Below are 12059 nucleotides of genomic sequence, written 5' to 3' on the forward strand. Positions count from 1 at the left end.
AAGATTTAACAGAAAACAGCATTGTGGGCTCCTCCTTAAAGAAGACTTGATTGTGAAAGAAAAGGCACAAGAATGATGTTATTAGTTCTGCTGCTTTGTAGTGGCTAGGATATATGGCCTTGAAGATTACTGCTCTATCAGCCTTACATGAGGATTTAGCACTCCCATAAAGCCACTCAGCCTTGTACGAGTGCAAAATGCAGCTTCGGTTTGGGCTCAGGACAGGAGAGGAGCAGGAGGGCCAAGCACACCAAGCTCAGGGCTGTCCCTCCTAAAACGCTCCATTAAAAAAAACAACCCCAAACTAACCAAAAGAAATCCCAAAGCCTCAGGCCAGCCTGGCCTTTCAGCAACAAAAATCATCATCATGCTGAGACTGCAGTGAGCAGTCATTGAACCAGACTCTACAACATAAAATGCTCATTTTGGGGTTGATTTTATGGGGTAGCTTGGTAACAGCTTTAGAAAAAGCCAAATTAACAGTTTGCTGCTACTTCAAGAGGAGCATTCCCAGTTCTGTCCTGAACACTCTGCTCGCTTGCCTTGAGCCAAGCTCTGGCCGCATGGTAAACTAGCTCGGTGCCCCAGAACGGCTGGAAATCAAAGCAGGAAGAAGAAGGATTGTACAGCTACAGGCTGTGCAAGAAATATATATCTTATAAATGTGTAAGAAATACCTGCTCCCTTTTGGGGAACTAACCAAAGATTTCCTAAGTCTGAGTTACAGCTGTAGAGTATTCTTCCTCTCCTAATATTACTAGCAGTCTGCGTGAGAACCATAGAAATATCCCTTTTCACTTTATAATATTTTTGTAGCATTTAAATTTAAGAGACACCACATTTTTCATCTCCACATTGCAAATTAATTTCCCGTAACTCAAACCACCCTGCTTAGATAAACCTCTATTCACCCTGTACACAGCTGAGCAGCAGCCAAGGACAGTTGTCTTAGCTGAGTAATATGCACTGGTACTAAATGAAAATTAAACTATAAATATTTTAAAATACCTGATTTCCTGGATAGTAAAAGTGAAATGTATCGTTTGTTTAAACAATCCTATTCGTTATTTCTTTCTTCATTTCATAAAACTCAACCACTAACGAGAACCTACATAAATAGAGCTTCAACTTTCATCTTTGGAAGTTTAATCAGAAAGCTCTTCAGGAATATTTTATTCCTTTTATCAGAATACTGATGGAAGTCATAATTCACCTTAATGCAAGAAAGTTTCCTTGTTTCAGTGAAGAAGTTCATCAAGACATTTCTTGTTGGTAAGATCTGACATAAATCTGCTTGCTTTTTCCTCTGTTTGATCTCAGCACCTTATGAATTTTTGATTGCCTGCTCTTAATTTTCCACAAGCAAATTCAATTAAAGAAATTAAAAAACAGTAGTTCAACCCTGATTACTTCATCAGCAAATGGCTCTTTTATTGCACAACGGATGACATATGCCCCACTCTCCTGGTGCTGGTGGAGTCCTTATAAAACTGGGTCATATGAAACCTTTCCCCCCTTTATTGGTGCTATTAGGAAGCACCATATCAAGCCACCCAAGTCGATTTATCAAGGCACTTCCCCTGTACAGGCGATGATACAAGGGCTATTGTGAACGAAAAAGATTTCCTTGGAAAAAAGAAAAAAAAAAGTTGAAACCATTGAGTGCATTTCAAATCTTTGGTCTGGGCAAGTGTGTGGTTCTTTTATGGTACCAAGATAACAGAACGGTGTACGAGGGCACTGGAGAAGCAATTCAGCACAGTCATCCGTGGTTGAGGTGACTGTGCAGTACTTCCTGCCTGTTTCCAGTACTCTCTTGCTACAAGCAGTGGTGAGCATGAGCACAAGTACTCCAGGCTCCAACCCAGGACACCTTACCACACTGCAGGCTCTGGATGGCAGCATGCCTCAGTAACAAGCTGATTATTTAGCGTTCATTCCTTCAGGACACAGACACCCAGTGTTAACAGGTACTGCAGCCTCTCCCTTATGCTGGCATTATCAGCTGAATGACAGAGAGGACCATCAGTATGCAGGCTTTAAAAACAGAGATATTCCACAAACATCATTATTTAAACTAATTTGCTTAGATGCATCCGCAAACTTTCTGCTATGTATGGCCATAGTCTAGCAAGCCTATCTCTTGGGGCAGCTTACTGCAGTCACTGCCAACCTTATCGAGCAAGATTTGCCTCAAGCACTTAAAATACATTAGCATCCGAGAAGTGAATCCATTTAGATAATTCCCCAAATGAAACCTGCTGTTTAAAGAACTTCAAGGATTTCAAATGCATGTTAATTTCCTGTGAGTTTAAAACCATTCAGAACAGCTTTCCTTAGTATTATTGGTAAAGAGCCTTATTAAGGAAAATGCATAAATATTTAAAAGAAAATTTTCTCTTATTTGCGATACAAAGCTATTGTGCACAATAGCTAGAGCAAGCAGAGTAACTGTTTATCTTAAGTATTTGGAGCGAAGCATTGTTGGCTGCACCCGGCTACAGAAGACACACATGCAAGCCATGATTTCACAATCTCAGTATCAGTTCCCTAAACAAAAAGATTTCAGTACTGATATGACTATCAAGAGCAAAAGGCTCAACATGCAATGTCCTCCTCAAAGGCCACCTCATGCACAAGTATTTTCAGAGAAAACAGCTAAAGATACACCACAAAAGAGAATTTATTAACTGTCGCAGTACAGCCAGAGTGAGCTTCAGTCCATTAGCCTAAATGCTGTCAGGTGCAACTAATGAATACTAAAGCTGTGGGACAAGCAGTCACAGCAGAGCTAGAACAGAAGAGGATTTTAAAATGCAATGGCACCCAAACACACTGCAAAGAAGCAGGTTTCATAATTGCCTTGATGTTAGACCTTTGGCAGTTTTCTTTAAGAAGTTCACAAAAGGCGATCTTGCTATTAGCCGTGCGCGTTCTTCCTCCAGCAAAAGTTATGGTTTTTTAAGAGTTTCTTTGTTGAAAGGAACAGCTCAGAAGCTGGGAAGCTAATAAATTTCCCTTCCAACAGACAGTCTGCACAAGTACAAGCAGCTTAAGGACAAGAAAAAAGCAAGATTTTTGTTCTTATATATATATATATATATATAAGAATAAGATTTACATTGTTATATAGAGATTTTTATATTATTTAAAGAGAAAGTTACTGAACTTGTTAGGAGAAAAAATATTTATTAGCTTCCTTCTCTCCAATTCCAAATTTAAACATAATAAAGGAGCTTTGCAGAGTAACCTTCCCCTTTGGATCTTGACCACAGCAATGTTTATTTTAATGTGGGTACGTTCAGGTGAGAGTTTGAAGTATCTTCCACATTAATTGTTAAATTATATAACTCATATAAAAAAATTACCTCTTAAATACATGATTCAGTTCTATAGCTTAAAATATTCATTTGAACCTTGCCATCTACCCTGCATATCATCTGAGAGGTGTAAAACAAACTCCACACTTTCCCTGTGCAAAGAAAAAATATGATTTTGAATGCGTTGTCCAATCCTAAGCATAAGCAAGCTCTTTACCAGCATATATTGTATAAAAGCAGTGAAATAGTTAAGATAAAAAAACACAAGCTTATTATTGTCATTTATTTTAAAAACCTTATTCAAAATATTAAGTGATACAAGTCCAAATATGATAAAAATTGCTGCAAGAAAAGAGTTTTGGAGTACTTTGTTTGTGCTTTACTTTCTTGTGGTTATGAAAACAACTCATTTAACAGTAGAATTTAGAACTTTTAGCACTTCCTTTTTAAGATAGCATCATGCCTTCAGATTCCTCATGCCAACAGCTGTAAATTTATTTATTTTTTCAAAATGTTACATAACTACTTGAATACCAAGTCATTAATTATGGGGTTCTGATCCACCGTTATTTACATATTTATCAGTCTGAAACCTAACAAACAGAATGTACAGAAAACTAAGATTTTATATTTTACAACTCATGGAAACATAAATAAAGTACAAAAGACAAGGTAAAAAAAAAAAAAACTACTGTACCAGTAACTTGCTTTACATTAATGCGTAAATATTTTTCAAAAATTAGAGTGTGCTGCCCACAGACTGGCAGCCCCACATACCATTACTTTCATCTGCCTGTTACCTGGGTCAGAATAACAACAAAATAATTTATTCTTACTCTCTCAGGCCTCTCCTATTTATAATATACCCAACAACATAAATTTTCCCCAACATTCTTAAAATTCAGCAGAAAGCTTTGATTCATTGGAAGCCTGTCAACTGCCTATTTCTTAGTAGGTTTATTCAACAAGGCTTTTTTTCCGTTCATTAATTTCAAAAGATAATGAAAATGCCATAAATATCATTAGAGGAAAAAACTGGACAGTCAAGCTGCATACTTTCTCATGGATCTCAAACATTTTAAAGAAATATGCAGTATGTAACTTCTGAAATAAAATGCTTTATACATAATTCTTTTTAAATGATTTACTGCATGAACACATACAGAAATTATGAAGTTGTCATGCTAGCCATTCTGGCTAAAACAGGATCGAGCTATGCAAAGCAAAAACAGAACAAAAAAGAGACAAGATGAAAGATTTGCAGCATCAGAATTTAAGCACGGGAAAAAGTAATTATATTTTAAGTTTGCAATATAGCAGGATTTATGAGCCATATAAGTGATTAGCAAAGAGATCATTAATTTGATTTAGTGATGCCAAACTCATTAATTTATTAGACCTAAAATATTTTATGCTTATTTTTTTTGTATTACAACTATTAAGACTGCTCCAGACAGCAATGAAAATGCATAACGAATGGAAAGAGCACTAATTATTAAACTGTATCTTCATAGTCAATTTAAAATCTGACCAAAGTAGCAAACAGATGCATCATGCCCTTGATCTTGCATGAGATTTAATCTCAAAAACATCCAGGTGAAAGAGAGTACTTCTCATTCCAGTACAAGTGGCATATTTAGAATACCTGAATATTGTTACATGATTAGGCAGGCAAAGAGTGATAAGTTCAGCAAACTCAAATCACAGTGCTTTCAAAATACGTAGTCATTAGTTATTTTCAGGGAAGGCATTGCTTCATTAACGTTTTGATCTAAACGATGATATTCTACTGTTCTGGAGCACAGGCCGTCCCTCCATCGTCGGCTCTGGACCAACAAGAAGATCTGAAAGAAAAAGCAGATAACTTTCAGAATAGCATGGAAAAACATTTTGGTTTTGATAGCCAGCTTAACAGTTGTATTCACATCACAGTTCTATCCGAGGACCTGGCAACGGCGTTGCTGTTGCTGTAAGACACAGCACTAGCAGTCAGACATTTCCGTGTCATCCTTGCCATCAAGTCACCCACTGGCAACTTCGGCTGCAGTTTGGCAAAAACACAGCATTCAACTCATAGCTCTTTTAGTGAAGATGCGTGTGCAGTGGTAGTGCATATACAGGCTATTAAAATTATTCCCAGCTTGATGACATTTATCAGCTTATTCATCTTATCTATTCTGACATTTTGCCTTTTTGAAAATTACTTGTATTACTGGTGCTGAAATGAAGGCTAGAGGATCATGGGGACTCTGAAAAGAACACAGCTTAAAAATAAAAAAAAAAAAAAAAAAAAACACTTCTGCTTCACAGTCCCTGAAATGCTAGGCCAAATCAGCGTTTCTACAATGATAAACACTAAATTTTCCTCACATCTAAAAACTAATGTATAGCTCATCTGTGTGTACACCTACACTGGCTCTGGCTAGGCTGGAATTAGTTTTCCCCTGCTAACAATGTATTTTGAAGCAACTCTGATCAGGCTACTTTTGATACAGATACTTAGTTTGTACTGAAGAAACAGTTACCTGAAAACACTAAGTTCAGGCTTCTCTTTGTAAACCTGGAAACAAAAGCCTCAGACAATTCCTGAAAGTTTACAGTTAACCCCCCAGAATATGTACCATATAGAGAGCACCTGAAAGTGAGTATCTATTACCAGGATTATCATAGAACAAGAACAAGAATGTTCTTGTCAGAACAAGAACATTCCCACATCATTTGGGACTAATGTTCCTTACTTTGGTGTTTATAATCTTGTGCAGTACCAAAATTAATCACCTTTCACAAGACTTCACTCCGGTCTCTTGCCTAGAACTTGTGTTGTATACTGTGAGTGAATACTACTGAACTGATTGATTGTTGATGATATCATATCACTTAATTGATTTTCTAATTTTAAATGCTTAATCCAAGTTTATTTTCATTGTACAGATACAGATGACAGCAATGACCTGCATATTAGTACCTCAACAAGACTAAATGGTCAGTGATTTAGTTTTCCAAAAAGCTAAATACCTCTTACAAAAACAGTTTACAAGGCAACACAGCTGCATTTTAAATCCTAAAGCCATCTCTCCACCTTTCACAGCGTACCTACCTTCCTCTTATTGTGATAGGTGACATAAACAACAGCTACTAAGAAGGCAACAACCACCAGATGAAAAAAGAAGTGGCTGTCATCTTCTTCTTCCAACCCTGTGACAGAAACATCTTTTATCTTCTCATCAAGGGACTTGATTTCCTCATTGTAATTACTGATGGTGTCAGAGTCCTCATCTTCTGGCATCTCAAGGAGGTCTGGGTTGTACCTGGAATTGGATGTCATTTCATAAGGACCATAGTCATCTCCTCCATCTGACTCCAGAGGTTCTTTTTCTATGGGTGGTGAACTATTTAGTGTGTCTTTCAAATCTGTCAGCAGATCCTCTTCCTCAATCTTAGTATCTTCAGAGGCATCAACCTCCATCTGAGATACAGGACTAGCAGTCACGGCACGAGAGACCTCGTTCGATGGAGAATCAGCTTTTGCTGGGGATGGTTTCACTGCGGTCACAGAACTGATTTTAGTTGTTGTTGGGCTTGCTGCTTTTTTTGTTGGGGCTACACTCTGCAGGGTGTCTGTCAAATTCGGAGAGCTACTTAGCGTTTCATTCACATTTCTAGAAGAAACATTTTGAACCATCTCCGCTCCCACAGATTCTGAGAAACAGAAGAAAAATAGTCATTATTAAGGACAAGGCACTGGCTTCTCTTGGGATACTTCACCTAAAAACAAAATGACTGCAAAGCACTTACGTTACAGGTAAGAAGCTTTATAATGACAAGCAGGACGTATTTCATACTACAAACCTTTTAGAGTTCATATGCAGAAATACACAGCCACATACTTTAGCAACTTCAAAAAAGAAGTCTTAAGCGGGACAAGAATTATACCTTGGGAGCACATGCTTGCTAGATTTGTATGCCAAAGTGTCCTGAAAAATTCAGCATGCTTATTTTCCAGACTCAGAAGTTCCGAGACTTGCTTTCACTCCTGTTGTACATTTATGATGCTTTCTAGAATTGCATGTTGTACATTTATGATGCTTTCTAGAATTGCATGTGGCCACTATTTTCTCCATAAGAACACACTTTCTCTCAAGGAAGATTTGAATCTGGAAGTGAAGTGTTCTAAAACTGACTAGTTAGCTCTTTGCTTTTTTTTAAAAAAAAAAAAAAAGAATTAAAAAATATTGGCTACTTATGAACTGCCAGATTCAAATCAGGTGGCACCTTAAAAATGAAAAACAAGTTTTACACTTTCAGTAGGCCTCATAGTTTGATATGCCAAAAATACAAGTCAAGTATGGTTCTACTATTAATTTTTTATTATTTTTTTTTAATAAATAACATAATAGTTTATTAAGTGCTCCCAAGGAGTTCCCTGGCTCACTGGAAAGTTACAAATTCTAGAAATGAAGCACTGAACCAACTCCTTGTGTCAAATTACTCATAAGTAAAATATTATTCAGGGGATACTGAATCATGTTATTCATGAAACATGTATGTTTACAGAGGATCAGTTACAACAGACCTCTCCTTGTTTGCATGGTACACTTTTCCAGCATGAATTACACTTTAACCAACTATAACACAGAAAAGAATCGCTACTCTCACAAGAACTAGACTTGACAGTGTCTCTCTGCTTAAGTTTCAAGTCCCCTGCTTTACTTTTAAACAGTTGGCATTGATGAAGAATTGACCAGTCCAAACTATCAGGTCAACTTTAAACTTGTCCTCTACAAGAACTGAATGTTTAGAGAACTCTTATCTCCCCTCAGGAATAAAGCCTGTATACGGGAAAATAAATAGGAGTAAAAGCAGCTGCAAGATAAGTTCCATATTTAAAGCTAGTTGGCACATTACTAGCGAGGGAGTTAGATGTCAGACCTCGCCGCTGCTCTCACCAGATGAACAAAAAGTATCAGAAAGCAACAGGTAAATTCACTGAAAAGCAAACAAGCACAGATATGTTTGCCCCATAGAGCAATACCGTGCATATCCTTAGACTTTTAAGCTGTTCTTAAATTTATTTTAACCTGAAAGTTTAACCAACAGCTTATGTTGAAGCTCCAACCCCACTTGAACGCGTGGTTAACTAACCTTTAGAGAAAACAACGACTAGTTTTTTCCCACATTAAAATACATTAAAAGTGTTCAATGGTAAAGCCAGTATTATTTCTCTACTCAATTCAAAAATTCCAGAGGTATGAATATCTACTGAAAGAAAATTATTTAATTCACCAGGAGTTACTACAACCCCCTTCCCTTTCAGAAAAGGAACGAGAATAACCCTCTAACAAATATTCCACTACAATTTTTGAACTGCTAAGTAATTCCATGAACATGCATCTTCTCCAAAAGCTGTTTCTTTCTTTTATCAAATGGGGAAATAAAGAGAACAGGTCCTTAAACATTTCTCATCCAGAAGGAAGTGAAGTAGCAGAGCAAACATAGATTCTTTTTACCTTTCCCATGGGAGTGACATATCAACAGCTACCTAGTAACACCTGCATATTTCCAGACTGTGATTTAAATTGCTGGATATAGTCACATTCAGCTAACTCTTTAAGAAGTCACTTGTATCAAAGGAGAAAATACTTCCTATTAAGGTCCTGCCAGTAAAGCAAGGAACACTGCCTTATTTTCTATATTGAATAAAATAACGAGTGAAGAAGAGTAATTTCTACTTATTCCTATAAGGAAGTTTTGATTATTTGTTTTAACAGGAGTAACAAGCTTAGCAACTAAACCACAACTGATTTATGATATCTACTCAAAACTATTTGGCATGATAACTGGTGGTTGCCCTGTTCACAGTTACACAACCCCGTCAGGTGATGTTAGACGCAGCGCCTGCACTCCAGAGACGCCGCAGCCTCACAAACAGATATCCATGTTTGACACTGGTGACAAATGAACTAACGACACAGCCCTCATAGTAAACATTACGTGTAAAAATCCACTTCTGGGAAAGTTTACTTTTTATAAAGCAAGCTGATTTCTGAAATTACAAATTCTTGGTTTCTTCCAGGTTTCTGTCCAACATCCTGAACCACGTCCTTCGTTCACCTACCTATCTGACCAGGCAAGGGGCAACACGGATTGAGTGCTTTGGATACACCCACAGCAAGATTGGAGCAAGAAAGAAGCCACAGGCACAGATCAGCTCCTTCCCTCCTCCTCGTAATTCCCTCTCTCCTTGCTGCCCAAGGAGCAGCCTGCCTAAAACAAGTGGGGTTCAGCGCACTTGACATACGTGCTCCTTAATGGTATTGTTGGTCTGGAGGTTCAGGGGATGGTGGATAAAGAAAGCAAACTGACTTCACTAGAAGCCAACTAGCAGAATGAAATACGACTGTTTTCTGTAAAGATAAGCAGGGAGAACACTACAAACAAATAGGGAACTGGGTTAAGGAGCACAAACCACGGAGCATGATGATGCCTGATGGAACCCATTACACTGCCCCCCAACCCCTGCACGGCCCCCAACCTCCAGCTCCACCATGCCCACGACCCACACGAGGCCCAGCTCACACACACCCCAAAATTAATAAATAAACGGGAACCGCTGCCCGGCCGCAGCGCCTTCTGAGGCAGAAAACCGCCGGGAAAAGGCTCCCGCTGACCCACAGCGGCGGCCCCGCCGGGCGCTTCTCTCCCTCCCTCGGGCACTGCCCCGCTCCCACACGGCCTCGGGGGCTCTCCCGGTTCCCCTCCGAGCTCACCGGGGCCGTCCGGGCCGCGGGTGGCCATGGCCGAGGCGCAGAGCAGCAGCAGGCACAGGGCGCTGCCCGCCGGGCCGCTCCCACCTACGGCGGCCGCCATCTTCCCGGGCACCCCCACGGACGTGGCGGCGGCACCGCGCATGCGCGGGGCTCCAAGCGCTGAGCGCATGGGCAGGGGTGGGGGCCGGCCATAGGGTTCCATGGGTTGACCTTTCCGCCGGGGGAGGCGGGCGGTAAGGCGTTGGGGCCGGCCATAGGATTACACGGGTTGACCTTTCCGCCGGGGGAGGCGGGTGTTAAGGGTTGGGGCCTACACGTACTCAGTGCCCCGGGAGGCGATGTGTCGCCGTCCCTCTGTGTGGCAGGGATATGTGTTGCGGGGCTCCCCTCGTGAAAGTTTTTTGCAGAATGTGACTTTCATGAGAGGGAAATGACTGTAAACCATTAGCTGAACTCATGGCCGGCTTAGGAAGAGCCACCAGCTGAGCTCACGCACACCTCCCAACAACAGAAATGTCAGAATCGCATGAAATGAGGTTTAAGGAAGGAAGAAAACGCTTTCCCGTTCCCACCCCAAATGAGGCAATCCACACCCTGACAGAAGCACTGTGGGTGCTCGAGCTTGAAAACACCGCCTCGATCATGGGAAAACAAACTCAAAAACACTGCCTCAATCATGGGAAAACTAACTCAAAAACACTGCCTCAAATCATGGGAAAACCAAGAAGAAGTAGCCCAAAGGCTCAGGGAAAAGCACTGAGAGCAAGGGACATAAGGAAACACACCAAGAACACAGGACTTGTGCACCACCAATAAACTTTGTGTATCTGCCAATGTACTGTGAACAGCTGTGTCATTTGTTTAAATATATGAAGTCTGGAAGAAGACAACTTCCCCTACAAGTGTTGCATTAAGTATTTGAAATAAGGCATACTCAGAAATACCGTGGAATAGCCTGTGATAAGATAAGACTACAAGCATTGCACAATTTGCTGGCTGTTGCTAAGGTGGAGCTACACAAGCCTCACAAAATGTTGTAACCTAATGGGCTCATCAAACACATCCTACTCTGCGCAGTCTCTTACCATCTGCACACCGCCTAAATTGATTCCTTACATATGCTAAAATAAAAAGTTTTAATGAAAATTGACTGAAGTTTATACCAGCAGATAACTGTTCATTGTTTTCACCAATTCATTTATAGAAGGTAATTCAGCTTGGTGGGTTCTGCCATGAAAGATAAACAAGTCACATTATCTTGTGTTCTCTGAAAGCTAAACACATGCATATGTATGGCTGCCAGAGCTTAGCAAGAATTAAGCACTAAGATAAGAGCACTGTCGTGTCTGGAACTTAAATCTATTAAGTGTTTTTTATTTGTTTTTTCATTCATTGAACTAGAAAATCACTCCTGGATTCTGGCTTCATTGCATTTTTTTCTTTGAGGAATGCAGGTTGAAAAAGTCAGTGTCATAAGAAACAGCTTTTTGACTATCAGCAGCAAGTGTCCCGTGAACCATTTGTCATGAAAGTTCAGAGAAAATTCTTAGTCTTTGTGGAATGAAAAAGAGGAGAAAAACAGAGAAGAAAAGAGGTGGAAAGAAGAGAGGGAAAAAGAGAGGGAAAAAAGAAGAAAGAAAAAAGTATTGAGGCAAAAGCACTCTATTTCCTATCAGCTACATTTGAATGTTCAAAGACTCTCCACACCTAGGCAACAGTTACCTGTCACACGAGGTAGTCAAGACTAGGCAGAAAGCCTTTGGTGAACAGTAACCTTATTTTTCTTAACATTTTGGGAAAACAAACAAAAAACACTCTGAAGACCAAAGAATTGATGGTCATTCATCCTCTCATATTCTGTAATTTTGGTGATTTTCCCCATTTTGAGTCCATAAGTGTACCAAATTTATAGAATCATTCAGGTTGGAAAAGACCTCTAAGATCATCTAGTCCAACCTTAAATATATGTTCT

The 12059-nt window shown here is 39.6% G+C and overlaps 1 protein-coding gene across 1 annotated transcript; it reads right to left on the bottom strand.

Annotated features, from left to right (window-relative positions):
• Nucleotides 1-3589: 3589 nt before the first annotated feature.
• Nucleotides 3590-10247, bottom strand: C14H5orf15 (chromosome 14 C5orf15 homolog). Its single transcript, XM_027468458.3, has 3 exons — nt 10088-10247; nt 6418-7019; nt 3590-5164 (listed from the first exon to the last, which is right to left on the bottom strand). The coding sequence occupies exons 1-3, from the start codon at nt 10227-10229 to the stop codon at nt 5033-5035; spliced, it is 876 nt and encodes a 291-aa protein (XP_027324259.2). The 5' UTR covers nt 10230-10247; the 3' UTR covers nt 3590-5032.
• Between the last annotated feature and the right edge of the window lie 1812 nt (nt 10248-12059).

The sequence above is a fragment of the Anas platyrhynchos genome, chromosome 14, assembly GCF_047663525.1.
Source record: "Anas platyrhynchos isolate ZD024472 breed Pekin duck chromosome 14, IASCAAS_PekinDuck_T2T, whole genome shotgun sequence".
Lineage (NCBI taxonomy): Eukaryota > Metazoa > Chordata > Aves > Anseriformes > Anatidae > Anas > Anas platyrhynchos.